This window comes from Bombina bombina, chromosome 6 (assembly GCF_027579735.1).
Source record: "Bombina bombina isolate aBomBom1 chromosome 6, aBomBom1.pri, whole genome shotgun sequence".
Classification (NCBI taxonomy): domain Eukaryota; kingdom Metazoa; phylum Chordata; class Amphibia; order Anura; family Bombinatoridae; genus Bombina; species Bombina bombina.
In genome coordinates this window covers 41,953,781-41,979,796 of record NC_069504.1, presented here as the reverse complement: position 1 = coordinate 41,979,796, position 26,016 = coordinate 41,953,781, and the positions used below count along the sequence as shown (strand labels likewise).

The 26,016-nt window shown below is 39.1% G+C and overlaps 1 protein-coding gene across 1 annotated transcript in view; it reads left to right on the top strand.

The window, feature by feature from the left end:
* The window catches only part of LOC128664316 (collagen alpha-1(VII) chain-like), a 913,939-nt gene that overhangs the window by 724,467 nt on the left and 163,456 nt on the right, over window positions 1-26,016 (top strand). The window contains exons 92-94 of the mRNA XM_053719156.1: window positions 15,373-15,435; window positions 15,829-15,891; window positions 24,546-24,662. Coding sequence (XP_053575131.1) covers window positions 15,373-15,435; window positions 15,829-15,891; window positions 24,546-24,662 — 243 coding nt within the window. The remainder of the gene's footprint in view (window positions 1-15,372; window positions 15,436-15,828; window positions 15,892-24,545; window positions 24,663-26,016) is intronic.

The window sequence follows — 26,016 nt, the reverse complement described above, 5'->3', positions numbered from 1 at the left end:
GCAAATATTTAGAAGTAGAGTAAGATAGATGATTTGGGTAAGGGTAAATTGAATCTGCTAGTTACAGCAGCGTGTGTGAGTTGCAATGTGTGTCGTTTGAGATAATATAGCAACCTGTGTGTGCAAATACTTATAAGTTGAGTGAGATAGATGATTTGAGTAAGGGTAAAATGAATCTGCTAGCTACAGCAGCGTGTGTGAGTTTCAATGTGTGTCGTTTGAGATAATGTCCTCACAATATAGTTGGATCTAGCTTGTGTGTGGGTTAGGCACAAGCCTAGTGTTGTACAAGATGTGGGTAAATGCTGTCCAATGATATATTACTGGGTGATAATTTGTAAGTGTCAAAACTAGTGCGTGAAAAATAAAAACTTAAGTTTCAAATAATGGTGACCAAATAAATAGTGATATGTCTAATTGGCGTGAAATATCAAAAGCAAAATTCAAACCATCCAAATAAACACTGTGAGCAACGCTGATAAACCTTGACAATATTCAAAATCAGGTTCAAAAAGTCAGAGTTCATAAATTCGAAGCAAACCAATAGAATAAAAAAACAGTGGCCGCTGTGAGAAAAAGAGAGCGTGTAGGTGAACAGTCAATCCAACAAGCAAAAATGTGATCCTAAACCCTCTGCTAATGTTAGCGTTCCTGCAATGATCCTGCAGCCAAAGCAGGAGTGAATTTAAAAAACGGAAGTCCTAGTCTTCTCCAGTTTCAACGGTACCTAAAAATAGTAAAAAACACACAATAGTGCAGATAGTTTTCTTAATCATATAACAATTGAAATAGAACTCAGCAGTCGACGCGTTTCGGTCTGTGCTAGACCTTTATCAAGACTGGTATTATGTACTTACAGATAGCCTTTTATACCTGTATGTAAAATGTGAACCGGAAGTTATTGTTTAGTACTTCCGGGTTTTTTCGTGAGTTTATTTACATTCGATGAAATGTTTACTTTTTCAGTTAGTTTTGATATAGGAGTGTTCTCCTTTAATTCTCAAAGTGATTCCAATTGACTTCATACTGGCTCATAATACAAATTATTGTGACGGAATTCTTATACCTGAAATCGGAGTGTCCGTATCCAAACTACTTACGGATTCCTCAGTTGAACTACTTCCGGTCTAATTTATTCAGATGGAGGGACATTATTAAATATATCCAATACAAGTATACTACTCAGACCCCGCCTTTTGTACTGTTTGCTTGGCCTTTTATAAACATCGTTCAAATTATCTGGGGTTGCGGTTTCAATATTCCTAAAAATCTCTAAGCTGGGGCGAATAGTGTTACAGATTATCTTTCGTCAAAGAGATTGTGTTCATATGTCAAACCATATTAGAGATTTATCTTACCATAGTATATTCTCTTTTAGTGGTATATTTTCATAAAAATGACATTCATATATCTGTTTTGTCATTGCGATCTCAGTGTGCCCAATTCCTTAACGTGTATCGGATACTTTCAGTGTGTAAAGAGAGGAGTATGCTTTCAGTGTGCAAAGAGAGAAATATGTCCGATATTCCCACTGTTTTGCGTGTCCAATATCCTCACTGTATATCCAATATTATCCCAGTGAGTGCAGTATCATGCATGTATTAATTCATATTATCGTGGAGACAATATAATCCTAAGTGTGCGGTTTTTCTATTTTTCTATTTGTTCAGACCATAGGAAAAAATGATCTCATCTTTTATAACCACTATGTTTTATAACCACTGTTAATCCTTTCAATAGTGAGCATATATCTTAATAGTCTATACTTGTATATCGAATGGAAGGGAGAGAGGTATGTTGCAGAGTCTTCTCCTTATTAGTTTAAATTCTTTTAATCAGGAGCTCGTGAGCATATAATTTAATAGCCTAACAGGTATAATGAAATGAAAGGAGAGAAAGGGGTGTGTAGGGAGATATTCTTCTTATTGGTTCAGAGTCTTTTACTCAAAGGCTAGGGGTGTGTAGGGAGATATTCTTCTTATTGGTTCAGAGTCTTTTACTCAAAGGCTAGGGGTGTGTAGGGAGATATTCTTCTTATTGGTTCAGAGTCTTTTATTCAGAGGCTAGTTTTGATTGGAAGCTAGTTTTAATTAGCACAGAGAGCTCTTAAAAGAATCACGAAAAAACCCAGAAGTACTAAACAATCACTTCTGGTTCACATTTCACATACAGGTATAAAAGGCTATCTGTAAGTACATAATACCAGTCTTGATAAAGGTCTAGCACAGACCGAAACGCGTCGACTGGTGAGTTCTATTTCAATTGTTAATTAAGATTAAGAAAACTATCTGCACTATTGTGTTTTTTACTATTTTTAGGTACCGTTGAAACGGGAGAAGACTAGGACTTCCGTTTTTTAAATTCACTCCTGCTTCGGCTGCAGGATCATTGCAGGAACGCTAACATTAGCAGAGGGTTTAGGATCACATTTTTGTTTGTTGGATTGACTGTTCACCTACACGCTCTCTTTTTCTCACAGTGGCCACTGTTTTTTGATTCTATTGGTTTGCTTCGAATTTATGAACTCTGACTTTTTGAACCTGATTTCGAATATTGTCAAGGTTTATCAGCGTTGCTCACAGTGTTTATTTGGATGGTTTGGATTTTGCTTTTGATATTTCACGTCAATTTGACATATCACTATTTATTTGGTCACCATTATTTGAAATTTAAGTTTTTATTTTTCACGCACTAGTTTTGACACTCACGAATTATAACCCAGTAATATATCATTGGACAGCATTTACGCACATCTTGTACAACACTAGGCTTGTGCCTAACCCACACACAAGCTAGATCCAACTATATTGTGAGGACATTATCTCAAATGACACACATTGAAACTCACACACGCTGCTGTAACTAGCAAATTCATTTTACCCTTACTCAAATCATCTATCTCACTCAACTTATAAGTATTTGCACACACAGGTTGCTATATTATCTCAAACGACACACATTGCAACACACACACGCTGCTGTAACTAGCAGATTCAATTTACCATTACCCAAATCATCTATCTTACTCTACTTCTAAATATTTGCACACACAGGTTGCTATATCTTATAGATATATCCTAGGACATCGTTGTGTCCCACCTTTACTAGACCATAGTCAAAGTGTTTACCTTATTCCAATTTTCTTTGGAGTCTTGTGTACTGGGAAACCAGGTACTTTTAATGTTATCTTACTAGCCACTGATCAAGGCTAGTATTTTAAATTGAACTCTATATGCTGTTTTATTTCTTTTAATGTTTGTTAGTTGTTTATCATCTGTTTATCATCTGTAAACTTTATATTTGTATGAATAAATGCACTTTTTATGCTGAATTGTGATTTTAACAAATACTGGCTCAGACCCAGCCTTTTGTTAGCGCTTTGGCAACCCCCACCCTTATCTCACTAAGTTACAATTAAACCTAACACTACACTATCATTAAATAAATTAAATAAATTAACTACAAGTACCTACAATTACATACAATTAAATAAACTAAACTAAAGTACAAAAAAACAAACACTAAATTACAAAAAATAAAAAAATTACAAGAATTTTAAACTAATTACACCTAATCTAAGCCCCCTAATAAAATAACAAAGCCCCCCCAAAATAAAAAAATGCCCTACACTACACTATCATTAAATAAATTAACTACAAGTACCTACAATTAAATACAATTAAATAAACTAAACTAAAGTACAAAAAACAAACACTAAATTACAAAAAATAAAAAAATTACAAGAATTTTAAACTAATTACACCTAATCTAAGCCCCCTAATAAAATAACAAAGCCCCCCAAAATAAAAAAATGCCCTACCCTATACTAAATTACAAAAGTTAACAGCTCTATTACCTTACCAGCCCTTAAAAGGGCCTTTTGCTGGGCATGCCCCAAAGAAAAAAGCTCTTTTGCCTGTAAAAAAAAACACAATACTACCCCCACATTACAACCCACCACCCACATACCCCTACTCTAACCCAAACCCCCCTTAAATAAACCTAACACTACCCCCCTGAAGATCTCCCTACTTTGAGTCGTGTTGTGTTCACTCAGCCGGGCCGAAGTCTTCATCCGATGGGGCAGAAGAGGACATCAGCCAATCAGATTCAAGTTCAATCCGATTGGCTGATCCAATCAGCCAATCAGATTGACCTCGCATTCTATTGGCTGTTCCGATCAGCCAATAGAATGCGAGCTCAATCTGATTTTTCCTACCTTAATTCGATTGGCTGATAGAATCATCCAGACGGCATCTTCTATCTTCATCCATCCCGGGCAGAGCGGGTCCATCTTTAAGACATACGGCGCAGAGCATTCTCTTCTTCCGATGACTACCCGACGAATGAAGGTTCCTTTAAGTGACGTCATCTAAGATGCCGTCCCTTAGATTCTGATTGGCTGATAGAATTCTATCAGCCAATCGGAATTAAGGTTAAAAAAATCCTATTGGCTGATGCAATCAGCCAATAGGATTGAGCTTGCATTCTATTGGCTGATTGGAACAGCCAATGGAATGCAAGCTCTATCCTAGTGGCTGATTGGATCAGCTAATAGGATTGAAGCTCAATCCTATTGGATGATTGCATCAGCCAATAGGATTTTTTCACCTTTAATTCCAATTGGCTGAATTCTATCAGCCAATTTGAATTAAAGGGACGCCATCTTGGTTGACATCATTAAAAGGAACCTTCATTCGTTGTTAGTCATCGGAAAGAAGAGGATGCTCGGATGTCTTGAAGATGGACCCGCTCTGCGCCGGATGGATGAAGATAGAAGATGCCATCTGGATGAAGACTTCTGCCCGTCTGGTGGACCACTTCTGCCGGCTTGGATGAAGACTTCTCCCGGCTTTGTTGAGGACTTCTTGCCGCTTCGCTGTCTATCTATCTATCATCTATCTATTTCTCTATCTATCAATCTATTATATCTATTATCTCTATATATCTATCTGTCTATCTGTCTATTATCTATTTAGCTATTATCTATCTATCTATGTATCTATCTATCATCTATCTATCAATATATCAATCTATTATTTATCTATCTATTTATCTATCATCTAGCTTTCTATCAATTTATTATCTATCTATTATATATATTTTATCTATCTATCATCTATCTTTCTATCAGTCTATTATCTATCTATCTATTATTTATCTATAATCTATCTATATATCAATCTATATATTATCTATTATCTATCGATCATCTATCTATCTATTATCTATCTATCTATCTATCAATATATGCAGGGATCTGCACTCTCACTTACAAGGTATACAACCACCAGGAAGCCAGTAATAAATAAAAATGTAATACAGTCCTCACTTGCTGGAATTTCAAGCGAAATTCATCAATCCTTTTTTAGTGTGACATTTTCGGGACTATCCCTGAAACTTCACCCTAATAAAGGATTGATGGATTTTTTTATTGTTTTATTGTTTTTATTGTTTTTTTGTTTTTTTTAAGCTGGGCCCCCAAGTTTCCAGTCGCAATTGCGAACTCTGCACCCCCTGTAGTTTTGCCCCTGGGAGGAGGGTCACGTGACACGCTTACTTCACTCAGCAAGCTCGCGTGTCCCTGCACCATCCTTCCCGCCAAGCTGTAATGGTGGATAGCAGCCTCCCCAGTTAAAGTGTTAAAACTTGCAGCACAGCACACAAAGCATCCATCTAACATTGCCATAAGCAATGAACACACAATTCCATGTAAGCCTCTTATGTATAATGCCAAGCTCAGACTAAGCACGCTCTCCGGCTCGCCTGTAATGCGACACTGAGGGAAAAAACACATAGCGGAATTTATCTTAAAACTCTAGTGGTCAAGACTATACGAAAACATGTTCCCTCAAAAATGGAACCTGTGTTCCACCAAAGGCGTATGATAGTGCCCTAACCCATCAATAAACCTTATAAGGGATTTAAATAAGAGCCATATGAAAAGGGTTAACTCCTTCCTGCCCAGAATGAGTATGCACCCTCCAGTCTCCTCTCACATACATACGGTGTGCCTGCATACTGCCATAAGTCAATCCTACTGAGGATCTAGGTGTCTCTTTAAATGTGCAGACCTTAAAGTGTTAGCCTCCTACCAGAAGACCAAAATGCACTTACCTGCAATTTAGCGTCCGGTAGTCAGACGGCTCACCCACCGTGAAAGGAAACCACTCCTTACAGAGACCTGTGAAAAAAAGAGAAAACAGAGTAAACCTACTCTGGCTTCCTATACCAGGGTAGCAACATGTTAGGAAAACGCAGCAAAGCTCACTTCACAAGTCCCTAACTGCTTAAAAGCCACCACTGCCCTACTGAAAGACTAACATGGAGTACGGCTAGACCCATCTTGAAAGAAAGATCAGAGTAAACCTACTCTGACTTTCAAAATAATAAATTCTTGATTGAAGCAAAATAAATCCGTTCTTCTTTGGACACCAAAAACTTCACCTCCTCCTTGCACTGAAGGCAAAGAGAATGACTGGGGGTTGTGGGAAGGGAAGTGATACTTAACAGCTTTGCTGTGGTGCTCTTTGCCTCCTCCTACTGGCCAGGAGTTATATTCCCAACAGTAATTGATGAAGCTGTGGACTCGCCATATCTTAGGAAATGGGAATTTTCCAATACCAGCACCATATAAAAGAGAAGATAATTATCTTTTAAATGAGGGGATTTGAAAGTCGGTGGCTAATAAGGGAGCTGAGATAGAGTTTGAACAGCAATCCCCCATCCAGCTCCCTTACCTGCCTGTCACATTAAGGTCCCGCTCCCTCTGTGATGTCACCACAAACATTTGTGGTGACATCACCAGCACTCCAATTACCACTAGCAATCAGGCCTACAGTGTGGGGGAATTACCGATCTGAGGCTTGGATCAGTTATTCCCCTTCAGGACAAGAATGGGTTGTCCAGCACTCACAGGCAGCAATTTGCATGACTACCCATTCTCATCATGAGTGCAGCCGATTAAATAGACATACAAACATAACCCTATGGTTCTGGAGCACAAAAGGTTAATTGCACACGTCACCAGTTAGCATCACTACACATTATTAAAAGGAATCAATCAAAATTCAGGGCCTTCCACCTGTGATGTAATTGCTAAACCTGAGAAACTGCAATTTACTTTCGGATAGATTATGAGTTTTGCGTTATGAGGGGTGCGGTGCTAACTTCCACGTTATTGTCACCGCTCACTTATCTACAGCGCTGGTATTACAGGTTTTCAGAAACCCAGAGTTAAAAGGCAAGAAGTGAGCGTAGAGCAAAATTGTGCTCCATACTGCACTCCAATACCAGCACTGCTTAAGTGCATGATTTACCCATAGACATCAATGGGGAGAGCCGGCTGAAAAAAAGCTAACACCTGCAATAAAGCAGGGTAAAGCTCCGTAACGCAGCCCCATTGATTCCTATGGGGAAACCAAATTTATGTTTACACCTAACACCCTAACATGAACCCTGAGTCTAAACACCCCTAATCTTACACTTATTAACCCCTAATCTGCTGCCCCCGACGTCGCCGACACCTACATTATATTTATTAAACCCTAATATCCTGCTCCCGACATTGCTGCCACCTACATTATATTTATTAACCCCTAATCTGCCGCCCCTAACATCACCACCACCTACCTACATTTATTAACCCCTAATCTGCCGCCCCCAACGTCGCCGCCACAATACGTTAACAATAAGTTATTAACCCCTAAACCTAAGTCTAACCCTAACACCCCCTAACTTAAATATAATTAAAATAAATCTAAATAAAACCTACTATCATTACCTAAATAATTCTTATTTAAAACTAAATACTTACCTATAAAATAAACCCTAAGCTAGCTGCAATATAACTAATAGTTACATTGTATCTAGCTTAGGTTTTATTTTTATTTTACAGGCAAGTTTGTATTTATTTTAACTAGGTAGAATAGTTACTAAATAGTTATTAACTATTTACTAACTACCTAGTTAAAATAAATGTAAATTTACCTGTAAAATAAAACCTAACCTGTTTTACACTAACACCTAACCTTACAGTACAATTAAATAAATTACCTAAATTAAATACAATTAACAAAACTAAATACATATACCTAAATTACAGAAAAACAACAACACTAAATTACACAAAATAAAAAACAAATTACAAGATATTTAAACTAATTACGCCTAATCTAATAGCCCTATCAAAATAAAAAAAGCCCCCCAAAATAAAAAATAAAAAAAACCCTAGCCTAAACTAAACTACCAATAGCCCTTAAAAGGGCCTTTTGCGGGGCATTGCCCCAAAGAAATCAGCTCTTTTACCTGTAAAAAAAAAATACAAACAACCCCCCCAACCGGGAGAAGTGATCCTCCAGACCGGCAGAAGTCTTCATCCAGACGGCATCTTCTATCTTCATCCATCCGGGCGGATGAAGGTTCCTTTAAGTGACGTCATCCAAGATGCCGTCCCTTAGATTCTGATTGGCTGATAGAATTCTATCAGCCAATCGGAATTAAGGTTAAACAAATCCTATTGGCTGATGCAATCAGCCAATAGGATTGAACTTCAATCCTATTGGCTGATCCAATCAGCCAATAGGATTGAGCTTGCATTCTATTGGCTGATCGGAACAGCCAATGGAATGCAAGCTCAATCCTAGTGGCTGATTGCATCAGCCAATAGGATTTTTTCACTTTTAATTCCAATTGGCTGAATTCTATCAGCCAATCTGAATTAAAGGGACGCCATCTTGGTTGACATCATTAAAAGGAACCTTCATTCATTGTTAGTCATTGGAAAGAAGAGGATGCTCTGCGTCGGATGTCTTGAAGATGGACCCGCTCCGCGCCGGATGGATGAAGATAGAAGATGACATCTGGATGAAGACTTCTGCCCGTCTGGTGGACCACTTCTGCCGGCTTGGATGAAGACTTCTCCCGGCTCTGTTGAGGACTTCTTGCCGCTTCGCTGTCTATCTATCTATCATCTATCTATTTCTCTATCTATCAATCTATTATCTCTATATATCTGCTTGTCTATATGTCTATTATCTATTTAGCTATTATCTATCTATCTATCTATCTATAATCTATCTATCTATCTATCTATCTATCTATCTATCTATCTATCTATCTATCATCTATCTATCAATATATCAATCTATTATTTATCTAACTATTATCTATCTATCTATCTATCTATCTATCATCTAGCTTTCTATCAATCTATTATCTATCTATTATATATTTATTATCTATCTATATATCATCTATCATCTATCTTCCTATCAGTCTATTATCTATCTATCTATCTATCTATCTATTATTTATCTATAATCTATCTATATATCAATCTATATATTATCTATTATCTATCCATCATCTATCTATCTATTATGTATCTATCTATCAATATATGCAGGGATCTGCACTCTCACTAACAAGGTATACAACCACCAGGAAGCCAGTAATAAATAAAAATGTAATACAGTCCTCACTTGCTGGAATTTCAAGCGAAATTCATCAATCCTTTTTTAGTGTGACATTTTTGGGACTATCCCTGAAACTTCACCCTAATAAAGGATTGATGGATTTTGCTTAAAATTCCAGCGAATGAAGTCTGTATTACATTTTTATTTATAATTCATTTTACACCCCTTTAATAGAAATTCATCTTTTAAAAAAGTCTGTGTAACAAGATAGATTTCTAGTACAAAAACTTTCTAGAAGTGCAGTGTTTTGCTAGAACATTTCTGACGGGGTTTGCACATTCAGGCAGAGGTCAGATAGCAATGAGCTAATCTCAAAATTTTTCTGCACAGAGACAAAAATGAGGAGCCGTAAAAAGACAGGGATTAGCCAAGAGTGGGATTTATTGGTGTGTGACTATAAAAACAGCAATTAAAGTCATGCACTGCTTCATCCAACATCCGATTTCAACCTTTATTTTCATCTGGTCTAAAACAGATCAGTTTTACCTTACTTTCTGCAACTTTCATACTTAACCATTTGCTGTGGGATTTTATTCACATGGAACAAAAAAAAAAGTATATCTAAGTAAATTCTCTATCGGTGTAATGAGCAATGTATTTACATACTGTGGTCATTTTGTGTATACTGTTGTAATTATTGTCAGGGTTGCAATTATACTGAAAGAATATTGTTTTGTGACAGCAACAAAAAAATGTTAGAAAAAGAGGTCATGCTTTGAAAGGTTAATAAGCTGTTGAGACATATAGAAATATGTAATTTATTGAAAAAAAATATTTATATGGATCAGATTATGAGTGGAGCACAAATGTTTGCACGTAAGTGATATCAGGTTTTCGTTTTGTTTGTGTGCAGGTTAAATTACGCTGGTATTACAAGTTAAAAGTAAACGTGATCGCTTGAGCGCAATTCAAGTTAACTCTTGTCGGGTTAGAGTGTCCTCAGAGCGGTGGTTAATTGCTTTGCAAAACAAAAAAGTGTCACAAAAGAGATCAAAAATACATTACACAGTACAGTTACACTCATAAAAGATTAAAATATTGCACAAAAAAGTTATAAAGGCTCAAAGATATAAGATCTTAGGTTTTAGGAAAAAAAAGGCAGTCAAATGGCTTAAAAATAGACATATATACATATACTGTACATGTCTTAAAATGTATATCATATACTGTATGTATAAGTGTGTGTGTGTGTACAGTATGTATATATACAATATTCTAAGTTCAGCTTTTTGCATTTGTCGGGTTGCACTCATATTATGAGTTGAAAGTAAACTGATTTTGCTCACACGTTAACCTGACGAGCACAAAAAGCTGAGCTTAGAATATTTTGCGCGTGTTCTCAGGTATAGATATATATAGATATGCAGTATATATATATATATATATATATATATATATATATATATATATATATATATATATAGGAATATACATAGAACATATTCTGCTATGTGCAAAACATTAGAATGTGAAATATTTACAGTAAATTCATAGCTAAAACCTTTATTAAATGTGATCTATGGTTCATGTTAGAAATATCCCCAATTGCCCCCAAAATAAAGTGTGAGGTTCCTTTTGGCCAAAAAAATTGTAGCATCTTTAATTTTTTTTATTAATAACTGCACAAAGCAGTTTTTATGGGTTAAAGTGTGCGGATGTGGGATATTAGAAATAAAACGGCACTGCAAAGTGCCTTTACATTACGGTCTATGGGGCCGATTTATGAAAGTGCGGACGGACATGATCCGCTATAGCGATTATGTTCGTTGCACATCGATAAATGCTGACAGCATATGCTGTCGGCATTTATCATTGCACAAGCAGTTCTGGTGAAATGCTTGTGCAATGCTGCCCCCTGCAGATTCGTGGCCAAATGGCCGCTAGCAGGGGGTGTCAACCAACCCGATCGTATGCGATCAGAACAGGCGGACGAGTTAAAGGGACACTGTACCCAAAAAATTTCTTTCGTGATTCAGATTGAGCATGCAATTTTAAGCAACTTTCTAATTTACTCCTATTATCAAATTTTCTTCATTCTCTTGGTATCTTTATTTGAAATGCAAGAATGTAAGTTTAGATGCCGGCCCATTTTTGGTGAACAACCTGCGTTGTCCTTGCTGATTGGTGGATAAATTAATCCACCAATAAAAAAGTGCTGTCCAGAGTACTGAAACCAAAAAAAAGCTTAGATGCCTTCTTTTTCAAATAATGATAGCAAGAGAACTAAGAAAAATTGATAATAAGAGTAAATTAGAAAGTTGCTTAAAATTGCATGCTCTATCTGAATTACAAAAGAAAAAATTTGGGTACAGTGTCCCTTTAAGCAGCGGTTCAGTGAGCCTGAAAAAAATATATGTACAGTATATGCTTATATACATATATATTTATATATTTATGTGTTAATATGTGTACAGTATATACACATATAAACACATAAATATATATCAAATAAAAAACAGGTATAACTTGTGACCATATACACTAAAAAATAAGGCAAAGTGAAATAATAACAGTGTATCAAAATAACAGTAAATAAAAGTATGTAACAATGTAACAGTGAAACAATGTATCACAATGATCAAGGATATATAAAACATCCAGAAATAGGAAATGAGGAAAGTGAGAGTCTCTAGACGTTTGGTATAGCTTGATAGAAGTAAAATCCATGGTGGACCAAAGGAAAGAAAAGAGAAAACAATTGTAAAGACCGTATGGACCAATAACCAATCTCACAGGGAGTGGTGCTCACTCTTTATAGAGCTATGCCTCAGCTCTTTGATATAAGGCGGGTAGGTACAAAGCCCCATGGCTTGCCAATGGCTCCCAATACCGCTTCAGGGATCCCAAGTGGGGTAAAAGAAACTCAGATGATCTCAACTGGTAGTTAAAACATATATTTATTAAAAAAACTAACTGCATTAGTCTGGGACCAGGGCTTCGAATTACCTTTCAGTTTGCAGCCAGAAGGCTTACAGCAATAAAGATCAGATAGCCTCAAATAGTTCTGACTACTGATACAAAAGTTTGTAAAGTCCTGCTAGTCTGTGGTATCCGACGTACGTTTCACTGGCAATCTGCCAGCTTTATTCATATACATATATATTTCTTATTTGCTGCCCATCGCTGCACAACTTACCCATTCGCGTGTCTGACAGCATAAGAATGAGGCTCCCATTGAAACCTGTGGAAGCGCGCTCTCGTGAGTGCAAAGTTTCTCTGCAATGCGAACGCGAGGTTGCGTTGCATTGAACTCAACTTGTAATAACAGCGCACATTTGCGTGCACCCAGTATTGCCGAATGGAGAGCAAATATCATGCTTGCAAAAGTGCAATTTTACACTCCACTCATAGTCTGGCTCTTTATAGGAGCCTATGGAAGTACACTCTCATGAGCACAATGTTTCTCAGCAGCATTGCTGGCAACTTGTAATACCAAAGCACATTAGCGTTCAATGGCATTTTGCAAAAGCAATTTTTAGCGCTCCACTTGTAATCTGGCCCTATATAGACTTGATGGGCGTTTCAGTACTTATCTACCTTCAAAATATATCGTTTTTCATTGCTATGTTATCATTATTATCATAATTGTTATTAATTCAAATAATAAGAATAAAACAAGGTATTACGATTTTCAAGGAGTACAGCAACGCTGACATTACTACAATATTCACTTAAAGGGACGTGAAACCCAAACCTTTTTTTCATGATTTAGACTGAGCATACAATTTTAAACAACTTTCCAAATTACTTATATTATTAAATTTGCTTTCTTCTCTTGTTATCCTTTGCTGAAAGGTTTATTTAGGTAAACTCAGGAGCAGCAAAAACCTAGGTTCTAACTGCTGATTGGTGGTTGTATATTTATAGAGATTGTCATTGGTTCATCCATGTGTTTAGTTAGAAACCGGTAGTGCATTGCTGCTCTTTCAACAAATGATACCAAAAGAATGAAACAAATTTAATAATAGAAGTAAACTGGATAGTTATTTAAAATTGTATGTTCTACCTAAATCATTAAATAATTTTTTGGGGGGTTTCATGTTGCTCTAAAGGGACAGTCAACACCAGAATGCTTGTTTAAAAAGATAGATAATCCCTTTATTATGCATTCCCCAGTTTTGCATAATAAACACAGTTATAATACACTTTTTACCTCTGTGTTTACCTTGCATCTAAGCCTCTGCAAACTGCCCCCTTATTTCAGTGCTTTTGACATTGCATTTTAGCCAATCAGTGCTTACTCCTAGGTAACTTCACGTGCGTGAGCTCAATGTTATCTATATGACACACATAAACTAATGTCCTCTAGTGGTGAAAAACTGTCAAAATGCATTCACATAAAAATAAATTAGCATATGAGCCTACCTAGGTTTAGCTTTCAACTAAGAATATTAAATGAACAAAGCAAAATTGGTGACAAAAGTAAATTAGAAAGTTGTTACATGCCCTATTTGAATCATGAACATTTATTTTGGACTTGACTGTCCCTTTAAATGTATCCCTTTAAAAGGAAACATATTTGGCTATAAGCCTTTATTTAAAAAAACAAGAGAAATTCCCAGTGGAAAGTGACCCTATCATCTGACTGAATCTGCTGAAAGAGGACGCTTTGCATAAGAATAAGCATGTGAGAAATTAAAAGTGTTTATCTCCAGGTATTCCTAGGATATTGGTTTAAAGAAATTAAAAGACTTCTGGAAACAGTGGCAGTTCTAGAAACTGATTAATGGTTTGTAGTGAGCACTAATCCTGACCAGCAAAGCATGTGGGAGGAGTTGTGGGGTTAGTTGGTCTTCGGGCATTATTGGATTTTTAGGGGTGTGGCCAGGTGATCTGTGGGCATGAAGAAAAAGTGACAGGGAGGGGTTATTTTCCTTCTCCTCTTGAGTACACCGTGGGGATTGCACCTCCAGACACCACTATAGAAACACCACTGTCTAGATCTAGAAGGTGTTGGCAGAATAGTGGGAGCTGGCTTCCCATAGAATCAACAGAGATTAATAAGTCAAGGGTCAATAACTAATTCTAAAATGATGCAACTGATATGGGTATGTGGTTTTCAAACAGAAAAGAAAACATATCTATTACATCCTAGGTGAACCTAAAAGTAAATATCTACAGTGTTAATCATAGAAACAACAGATAAATATCAGAAGGCACAACATACTACTCTACCCATGTTCCTGTTCGTGTAGGCTTAAAGGGAAACCCTTAGCCCTAAACAAAGAGCTTTTATGCATTACGTTTGCTTTCAAGCAAACATTTCACTTCTTCCCACAGAGAAGTGCCACTGTCAAAGATGCCAGCACAGCAAAAACATCTTCAAAACCTTATTAAACACCATCTTTAAAATCCACTCTTGTCAGGAGAGACACGGCTGTGTAACGTCACTAGGACAATGTGTAAATCCCTTATTTGCTTTGCTGAGGTTAATTGTAAAAACCCAGATTACACATCTAAAATGCTCCTTGTTCTATCTGCAAGGTTTCCGAGACCGATCTCATCCCATCTAGTGAGGCTGCAATAACAATAAAAAAACAGACGTTAATATTCTTTACTTACATTAATTTACATATTATGTTAATCTTGTTTCACCCACGTTTCATTGTTGTTGTGGTAGTAATTTTTTTAACCGTTTAGCATTAGGTTCTCATTTCACGTAACTATAGATGTTCATTGCAGGATCGCCCATAGAGAGATGATCAATGAATCAAAACATGATCTGGCCTTGTAAAACAATGCTGCCCACCTACATATTATTAAAGCCCTTACTATTCTTGGAGTTGTAGACCATGTACTACTTGCAAGAGCTTTGTTTGTAGTCTGATCACTATTATTGAACGGTATGTTTGTGAATATCCTTGCACTGATTATTATTCTGTATTTGCTTAACCAGGGGGAAATTGGAAGCAAAGGAGATGGGGGTGCATTAGGAGCAACAGGACCACCAGGAGTAAAGGTGAGGAAATGCCCCCTGCTTTCATATCATCTCCCCCTAGTTTTTAGTTTTACAGTGTAGCATTCACTTATTCAGCCACACCTCCATAACTGTCCACTAGCCAGTCACTCGACTCACTCCCTCATAACTCTGCTCCAAAGTGATGTGACTCCTCTGACTCCACCCTTAGATCTCCCCGACTAAACCACCACCCTCCCCATCCCAGATAATATACAGGTATAGTATAGGGAAAGGTTTAATTTTGAATGCAAATACATTTTGGAGAATGTTTAAATTCACTAATTAAACATACATAAGATTACTTTTTCAAGTCTGATGCCAAAAGGTTGCCCATAAGATAATTCATTTTCACCCCATGTAAATTCCATTTTTGTTCTTCTGACTTTTTTATAGGGTGATAAAGGATATAAAGGAATTAACGGGACCGATGGACTTCTGGGAGATAAAGGAGAAAAAGTAAGTCACAGCAAGGATAAGGGTAACTGAAATTCCTAGACTGTGTCCTTTTTCGTCTGCAGAAATCTTTCCAAGGAGTGAGTTTGTCATATGTCCCCTCTAGTTCCATCTTTACAATGTTTATGGCTGTCCCTTTGTAATCTGTTCCTCTATAGTAGAAATGTGAAGATCAAAAGGAGAGTGTATTGTAAATTGTCCCCGGTGATCTATTTTACCTGTCAGAATGTATTGTATTGTTTACACATACAGTATCTATTTTACTTTTATTTTGACATTTTAAATAGCCACTTTCCTTCTTAATATGAAGAGAGTCCATGGCATCATTCCTTACTGTTGGGAAATACTGAACCTGGCCACCAGTAGGAGGCAAAGACACCCCAGCCAAAGGTTTAAATACTCCCCATACTTCCCTCATATCCCAGTCATTCTTTGCCTTTCCTCACAGGAAGTTGGCAGAGAAGTGTCAGAAGATTTGGAGTAGTTCCTTATGAAGGGTATTTACCCTTCAAAATGGGACTGGAGTTTTACGTAGTCTTGTCAGCCTCTCAGTGAGAGCATTGACGAGAGATGCAGGGAGAGTCTTTCTGCGAACCCATCCAGACTCGTATTACCAGCTCCTAAGCAATCATTGTTGACGAGTTTCATTGCCTGCTTCCATCACTCAAGTCCATGTCAGGAGCGATGCTACAAGACTGTCACCCTTGAGAGGCTGTGTTTCTGTTCCACGGCATAGATTCTGGTAAGATCCCTTAATTTTTTACACATATAACGCCAGAAAACAGGGTCACAGTGTGGCTCCTTTTATTTGTATGGAATCAAGGGTTAATATCTCCTGACGGGGATTATTGAACAGTGAGGATTAATCACATAAATTTATTTGATTATGCTGCAACATGTGAGATGGTTTTTGGGCTCAGGCAGATGTTGGAACGTACAGGTTTTTACTTTTGTTTTTTGAGCTGCGCAGCTTGAAAGGTTTTGCACGCTTTTTTTGCTCTTATAGCAGGGGCGGTCTTGCATTGCACACCATGTGACCGGGTGTGGTCACACTTTTTTCCTCTTTCCGGACCGTGCTGTTTACCGGAGAAGAAGCGGTTTCTCTGTTTTGCCTGGGTCATAGGAGGTGGTGAGTGCCCCAGCCATTGGGAGTATAAAGGTGCCGTTTTTTCTTATTAATCAATAGTCTGCTTTGTAAGTGCAAGCTATGGAGGATTCTGATTTGTTAGAGGGTACTCCCTCTTTACCTAAGTCTAATACCTGTCTATATTGTGAGGAGGCCGGCGCTATACCCACCCGCTCAACTAAGTTCCACATGCCTTGATAAAGTAATCATGTCAAAGACGGTTAATATGTTTGATACCACTGAGCCATCCACCTCTGAGGAGTCTCCGTCCCATAAGGTGCGCACCCTATAGTCATCTCCTAATACACATGCAGCTTCATGTAGCACTCCTAATCCTCCATCTGGAGGGGGCCTTTTACCGCCAGACTTTACTGCGCAGTTACAAATGGTGGTGTCTGCGGCCTTTAGTGCTTTACCTCACCCTGCTAAGCGCAAGCAAAAGGTCAACTATTGCTATCCTTTCCAGGGGTCATCAACTAGTTTGTTGGATTTATTTGATACAAGATAATACGATGATAAAGGCGCCTCTGATACTTCAGAGGGTGCACTTTCTGGGTCAGAGTCTGCTGCCTCTAAACCTCCAGCTGCGGAGGAACCAGACTTTAGATTTAGGATTGACCATTTATGCTTTCTGTTGAAGGAAGTTTTGGCTACGTTAGAGGTTCCAGAGCTCAAATTGCCAGAGGAACCTTTGATTCCAAAATTAGATAAGGTCTACGAGGACAGGGTTGTACCACAAACTTTCCAGGTTCCTGTAAAGATGGCGAACATTATTAAGAATGAATGGGAAAGGATTGGTTTTTCCTTTTCCCCTTCGTCTTCCTTTAAGAAATTGTTCCTGGTCCCGGACTCTCAATTGGAGTTGTGGGGTTCCATCCCCAAGGTGGATGGAGCTATCTCCACACTTGCTAAACGCACTACTATCCCGCTTGAGGATAGTTTGTCATTCTTAGAGCCCATGGATAAAAAGATAGAAACTCTATTAAGAAAAATGTTTTAAAACATACAGAATATTTGTTTCAACTGGCAGCGGCTATTGCTGCGGTTGCTGGAGCGGCTACCTACTGGTGCGACTCCTTATCTGAGTTAATCGAGGTGGAGGGTCCCCTCGACGTGATCAAGGAAAGAATGAAGGCCTTAAGGGTTGCTAATTCTTTTATTTGTGATGCAAATATGCAAATTATTCATCTGAATGCTAAGGTTTCAGGTTTTTCTGTTCAAGCCCGTAGGGCACTTTGGCTGAAGTCCTGGTCTGTGGACATGACTTCTAAGTCCAGACTTCTTTCCCTCTCCTTTCCCTCCCCTAATTTTCGTTCCTTTCGTTCTGAAAAATCCCAACGTCAGCTGCCCTCTGCAAAGCTCGAGCAATCTAAGAGTACTTGGAAGCCGGCTCAGTCCTGGAACAAATCCAAGCAGAGCATGAAGCCTGCAGAGGCTGCATGAAGGGGCGGCCCCCGATCCGGTTCTGGATCACGTAGGGTGCAGACTGTCGCTCTTTTCAGACTCTTGGTTTGGGGACGTGCAGGACCCTTGGGTCCTGGAGGTCATGGCTCAGGGATACAAGATAGGTTTCAAGTCTCATCCACCCAGGGGCAGATTCCTCCTATCAAACCTGTCTTCCAGGCCAGAAAAGAGAGAAGCCTTTCTGGGGTGCGTGAGGGATCTATCCTCTCTAGGAGTCATTGTCCCGGTACCTCTTGCAGAAAGAGGTTTGGGATACTATTCAAACCTTTTTGTGGTCCCAAAGGAGGGAACTTTCGGCCTGATTCTGGAACTAAAGTGCTTAAACAAATTACTATCTGTCCCCTCGTTCAAGATGGAGACATTCCAATCCACAAGGAACACTTCAAGTTCCTAAGGTTTGCGTTCCTGGACCAGCACTTCCAGTTTATTGCACATCTGTTTTGGTCTAGTTACTGCTCCAAGAGTTTTTACGAAGGTTCTAGGGGCTCTGCTTGCAGTTGCCAGAACCAGAGGTATAGCAGTAGCTCCATACTTGGACGATATTTTGGTTCAAGCACCATCCTGTCGCCTGGCAGAAGACCATTTGAAATCTCTTCTGTTTCTTCTTCGATCTCATGGATGGAAGAAAAACTTAGAAAAGAGTTCTCTTATTCCCAGTACCAGGGTGGAATTCCTTGGTACTATAATAGACGCCATATCCATGAGGATATTCCTTACAGACCGGAGACGTTACAAGCTAACTTTTGCATGTCTTGCCCTCCAGACCTCCTTAAGGCCCTCTGTGGCTCGGTGTATGGAGGTGATTGGTCTCATGGTGTCCAGCATAGACATCATTCCCTTTACCAGATTCCATCTCAGACCACTACAGCTGGGCATACTGAGACAGTGGAATGGCGATCATTCGGATCTGTCTCAACAGGTTTCTCTGGACAACTGGTCGAGAGAATCGCTCTTCTGGTGCTCTGTCCAGATCACCTGTCCCAAGGGACATCCTTCTTGAGACCATCCTGGGAGATTGTGACTATGGAAATGCAAGTCTATCAGGATGGGGTGTTGTTTGGGGTGCCAGGAAGGCACAGGGCCTATGGACTCGAGAGGAATCCTTCCTCCCAATCAACATTCTGGAACTTCGGGAAATTCATTAATGCTCTGAAGGCTTGGCCTCTTCTGGGTGCTTCCAAGTTTATCAGATTCCAATCAGACAATATAACCTCTGTGGCTTACATCAACCATCAGGGGGGGAACAAGAAGCTCCCTAGCAATGAGGGAAGTATCTCGGATTCTGGAGTGGGTGGAGGCCCACAACTGCTCGCTGTCAGCGATTCACATTCCAGGTGTGGACAACTAGGAAGCGGATTTCCTCAGCAAACAATCCTTTCATCTGGGGGAATGGTCTCTTCATCCAGAGGTGTTTGTGGAGATTTGCAGCAAATGGGGGACACCAGAGATAGATCTCATGGCGTACCGGCTCAATTCCAAGCTACCCAGATATGGGTTGCGGTCTAGGGATCCCCAAGCTGAGTGATGCCCGCATCAAGCAGGAGCAGGCATCAGTGATACTGATTGCTCCATCGTGGCCAGGATGTGGTTCTTGGACCTGGTGGGGATGTCCTCATCTCCTCCTTGGAATCTGCTGGAACAGGGTCCTTTTGTTCATAAAAATCTATATTCTCAGAGACTGCTTGGTGATTGAACGCTTAGTCCTAGCCAAGAGAGGTTTCTCTGAGAGGGTTATTGATACTCTCATTCAGGCTCGTAAGCCTGGTACTCGTCGCATCTATAATAAGGTGTGGAGATCTTACTTATTCTGGTGTGAAGAACGTGGTTTAGCCTGGCATAAGGTTAAAGCTGCCAGGATACTTTCTTTTCTCCAGGAGGGTCTGGAGAAGGGCTTTTCTGCCAGTTCCCTGAGGGGACAGATTTCAGCCCTATCTGTTTTGCTGCACAAGAGGCTTGCAGAGCTCCCTGATGTGCAATCTTTCATTAAGGCTCTGATTAGGATCAGACCTGTGTTTAGATCTAATGTTTCACCTTGGAGTTTGAATCTTGTACTTAAAGTGAAGGTAAACTAAATTACCTTCTTTGTTCCAAATCAATAGGAGTTTAATTAATCAATTTTTATCAATATTATTGTACACAAAGTTATCAGCTTTATAAATTGATTTCTGACGCTTTAGAAATTTGACCTGTTTTTTTAATTTATTTTTTAGTATTGATCAATGATCATGTTTTTACCTTGTCCAATTGAAAATCTGTCCGTTAGGCAGCCGTCACACTACGTCATCCGTCTCCTTGATGATATGCGCATGCGCTATCCATTTTTTTTACAGACAAATTTTCAATTGGACAAAGTAAAAACGTCATTGAGCTTCTAAAAAAAAAAAAAGAAAAAATGGGTTGAATTTGTAAAGCCGATAACTTTGTTTACAATAAGATTGATAAAAATTGATGAATTAAACTCCTATTGGTTTGGGAAAAAGAAGGGAATACTAGATCGACATGAAGGTAAGTTTACCTTCACTTTAAGTTTTTGCAATGGGCTCAGTTTGAGCCTATGCATTCGGTTGACATCAAATTGTTGTCCTGGAAGGTTCTTTTTCTATTGGCTATTGCGTCGGCACGCAGAGTTTCTGAAATAGCTGCCTTGCAATGATAAGGCTGTCCTACGTACCTGCTTGGTTTTCTTCCTAAGGTTGTGTCTGATCGCAACATTAATCAGGAGATTGTGGTTCCTTCCTTGTGTCCTAGTCCTTCTTCTTCGAAGGAACAATTACTTCATAATCTGGATGTGGTTCGAGCTTTGAAGTTTTATCTTCATGCTACTTTTAGGCAAACTTCTTCCTTGTTTTTATCTACTCTGGGAAGCGTAAGGGTCTGAAGGCTTCTTCGACTTCCTTATCTTTTTGGTTGAGGAGTGTTATATACGCTTAGCTTATGAGTCAGCGGGGCTTAGACCTCCTCAAAGGATTATGGCTAACGGTGGCTTCCTCTTGGGCTTTTAAGAACAAGGCCTTTATGGATCAGATTTATAAGGCGGCTACCTGGTCCTCCTTACATAGTTTTTCTAAATTTTACAAGTTTGACGTTTTTGCTTCGGCTGAAGCAGCTTTTGGGAGACAGGTTTTGCAGGCTGTGGTGCCCTCAGATTAGGGTCCGCCTCTATTTTACCCTTCCCATTATCATTCAGTGTCCTCTAGAGCTTGGATATAGTTTTCCCAACAGTAAGGAATGAGGCTGTGGACTCTCCTCATATTAAGAAGGAAAGCATAAATTATGCTTACCTGATAATTTCATTTCCTTCTGTATGAGGAGAGTCCACGGCCCACGTCCGTATACTCCGATGGGCGGACCAAAATTAGGTTTTCTCTTCTAGCACCATTTATACCCTGATATTTCTCCTACTGTTCCTTGTTCCCTTGACAGAATGACTGGGATATGAGTGAAGTAGGGGGAGTATTTAAGCCTTTGGCTGGGGTGTCTTTGCCTCCTCCTGGTGGCCAGGTTCAGTATTTCCCAACAGTAAGGAATGATCCCGTGGACTCTCCTCATACAGAAGCAAATTAAATGATCAGGTAAGCATAATTTATGTTTTTGACAGTCTGTTGAAACCACCACCTACACTGAAAATTTCAATTCTGCAAAATTGGATATAGAATCAAGAGACAGCAGTAAAAATCAACCTCCCAGTGGGGGTTGAGAGAGATGTCAGCTCAAGGTTTTTCCTGCAGCAGACAATTGCCTATTATCATCTGCCCCTTTAATGTGCCAGACAAAGCTGACTAGTTTATGTTATTTTACAGTGAGATTACCCAGTGTAACAGCCATAAACAGTAATAATCTCTTTCTTAAAGTCTGAGCTAGGGATTAGTGATAACACAGAACCAGCTGGGACTTAAAGGGACATTCCAGTCAAAATATAAATGCACATAGATGTATTGAATTTTTTAATAGAAACATATCTGCAATATACATTTATTGGCAAAAATGCTTCTATTAAGAGTTATCACTGTTTTAGTGTCAACATTTTTCTCTGCACGTGCATGTGAAGCATAGCTAGATATTGTCACTGCATCCACATTTTAAATACTGCAGCTGCTCAGATTGCCAGTGGGGCTTGTATCATGTCAGTAATTAACAACTTGAGTCATTACCAGATGGTACAAGAACCTTAATCTCTCCTAACAAGTGTTGTGTTTAAAATGCTGGTGCACGGTGCATACTTAAATACACCTTTGAAACAGCTATAGCTTTTATTAGAAGCATGTATATTACAAAATTGCTTCTGTTCAATACCGAAATGCACCCATGGGGTTTCAAATCTTGGCTGGAATATCCCTTTAATATTAATGGCCCTCTCACCATCAGCACTTTACTTAAGAGCTTATTATTCAGTTTGTATAAAAGTAACTGTGTACCAACTCGCCTGGCACAAGCATTATACACTGGGATAAAATGACACATCAGTCACTAAAAAACTGATGAGATTAATAATGCTGAGTTTAGCTGGAGAGATGATACTTACACTGAAATTATTAAAGCCTCATGAAGATGCTCATCTTGTGAAGACTTAGGGATCAATTTATTAATGTGCGAGCGGACATGATACGATGTAGCCTATGATGCCCGCTGCACATCGATAAATGCCGACAGCATACACTGTCGGCATTTATCATGGCAGCAGCAGTTCTTGTGAACTGCTGGTGCAATGCTGCCCCCTGCAGATTTGTGGCCAATCGGCCACTAGCAGGGGGTGTCGATTGAGTTGAATTCTGTCTGCCAACTCAGAGCAGGCAGACAGGTTATGGAGCAGCGGCCTTTAGGCTCGCCAGAAACATGGGGCATCAAGCTCCGTGAGGAGCTTGAAAAATTGCCCCCTTCTATATAAATACAATGGAAATAAATCGGCAGTGTAAAGATATTTATGTCTCTCTCTGCTCTAAAGATTTTAAAGTTATTTTTTCATTTGAAAAGTGTTGCTCCTCTAACCCATGTCTTACAACCCAGATCTTGTAAGATTGTTACTGGTCAGGAGGTCTGCCATTGTCTCTCTCCATCTTCCCCATCATGGCAAATGTTCCAGTTTCTAGGGACTGCTTCTCACCCCCATAACCCTTCTCACAGCACATCCGCCATCTCTACCATCATAGCTCTGCCCACAGGTTTTCCTCACTTCCATGTCCTGAGAAGCCTCCGGGAAATGATATGATTTACGGCTGTGACACACTGCAAGTGATGCGGCGCGAGGCAAAGCAGCTGCTTCGCATCTCATCGCTTCTGAAGTTCAAATATTTCATCTCTGAGCACTCAGCTACGTGACCTGACGCAGCAGAGTGCTCAGAGATGAAAAGGCAGGACACACTGAGCGTGCACAGCCGAATCTACACGCTGCGCACTGCTCCGCTTGCAGTGTATCACAGCCTTTATGCTCAAACCTCCAACTGTATTGAGGTTCCAGAGTCAGTTGTAAGGGGATGCTGAGGTTGCTATGTACCCACATTCATTACTGAAGCACCCCAAAACCTTAAAGGTGCCAGCTGCCCTGACTGTGTATAGTGCATATAGAGACTCTGGCGGATCAGGTCTGCCAGACCTCGCTGAATACGGAGAGCAATACGCTCTCCGTATTCAGCATTGCACCAGCAGCTCACAAGAGCTGTTGGTGCAACGCCGCCCCCTGCAGACTCGCGGCCAGGGAGGTGTCAATCAACCCGATCGTACAGGTGGACAGGGTTATGGAGCAGCGGTCTTTGTGACCGCTGCTTCATAACTGCTGTTTCTGGCGAGTCTGAAGACTCGCCAGAAACAGGGACCGTCAAGCTCCATTCAGAGCTTGATAGATAAGCCCCATAGAGACATAAGGGATTAAAATATAAATAAATAAAATAGAAATAAAGTAGTGGAAGATTACTTCCTCCCATTTACCGCCCTCCTTCCTGGATTCAACTTTGTTATTTTTTGCACTAAAATGGCATTTTAATTATTGCAGCATTTGAATGTGTTAATTCAGTAGTATGTTCAATAAATACATTTTATAATATTAACATTGCCCTTACTTATGATGTTCCAGGGAAGCAAAGGAGCGCCTGGGCTGAATGGTTTCCGAGGACCAATAGGACATCCAGGACAGGTTGGGGACCCTGGCTCTCTAGGGCCCGCAGGACCAAGAGGAGAACCTGGCACAAAGGTAACATAAACAGAATCAGCCGGATCGCAAACTTGTTAATTAAATCAAATCTGTGATAATCTATAGTTATTGTTAGGATTATTATTATTATTATTTTTCTTTTTATTCCGCCAAGCTTTTTATTCAATTGCCCATAACTGCTTAACTGTTTGTGTAAAGCTCTTGAAATCAGGTTTGCCGGTTCAGCCTATTGCTCTGCTACATCTCATGTAACATTGAACTCATATGTCACATGATCTGGCAACCATATTGCTTTTTGCAACAAATTTTGATAAATGCTTAAAAATCTGCTTATGTTACAACTTTGAAAGTTGCTGTGCTCTCTGCTGCTGTTACCTAGAATTGCTATTGCTCAAGAGAAGTGCCTTGGTCACATGATGTGGCAGCCATCTTGCATTTGGCAAAAATCTTCAAAAAAATCTTCACACTGTTCACACTGTTTTTTTAGGAGCGATTGAGTCTTATAGTGCGGCAGCCATTTTGAATTGTATGAAAATCACATATTATTAATATAATTATTCTGCCTCTTTTTCTATTGCTTATAAAACTCTTGAACTGCTAAAGCAAAGCTTGTGAAATCAAGTATGCTGGTACAGCCTATTGCTCTGCTACATCTCATGCAACATTGAACTCATAGGTCACATGATCTGACAACCATATTGCATTTTGTGACTAATTTCGACAAACGCTTAAAAATCTTCAGCTCTGCAACTGCTTATGTTACAACTTTGAAACTTGCTGTGCTTACTGCTGCGCTAGATTTGCTATTGCTCAAGAGAAGTGCCTCAGTCACATGATGTAGCAGCCATTGATGCACAATTTTGCACATATGCTCCTTGCAACATCCTTTACCAAGTTTGTTCAAACTGTGATTTTTCCATAATCAACATGGCTGCCGCGAGACATTAACCGTTTTATCAACTTTTAATTGCGTTAATTTGCACTTTATGCATTAGTTTTAATCTTTTTAACTATATTACAGTGTAGTAGACACATGATTACACATAGCCATGACCCCCAAAGACAATTTTGCGGTAAAAGTTCGCATTGTGCAGTCGCCTTCGTGAAATAAAACATTTGCAAATTTTCATGAAACTTCTGCAAATTGTAGAGGTCTATAGTGAGCATTAGTATGTGCAATTTGAAAGCCATACATTGCACAGCTTGGCAGCCATTTTGTTTTGTATGCGCTGTTTTTTAAAACTACAAAACTCTTCTTCTCCAAAACCATTTATCGAACAGACTTGAAATTTTGTTTATAGAGTTATCTTATGAATAACATTCAGATTTGTTCAAGAGAAGCTGATGGGTCATGTAGTTTGGCAGCCATTTCGAATTGTTCAAAAATGCATAA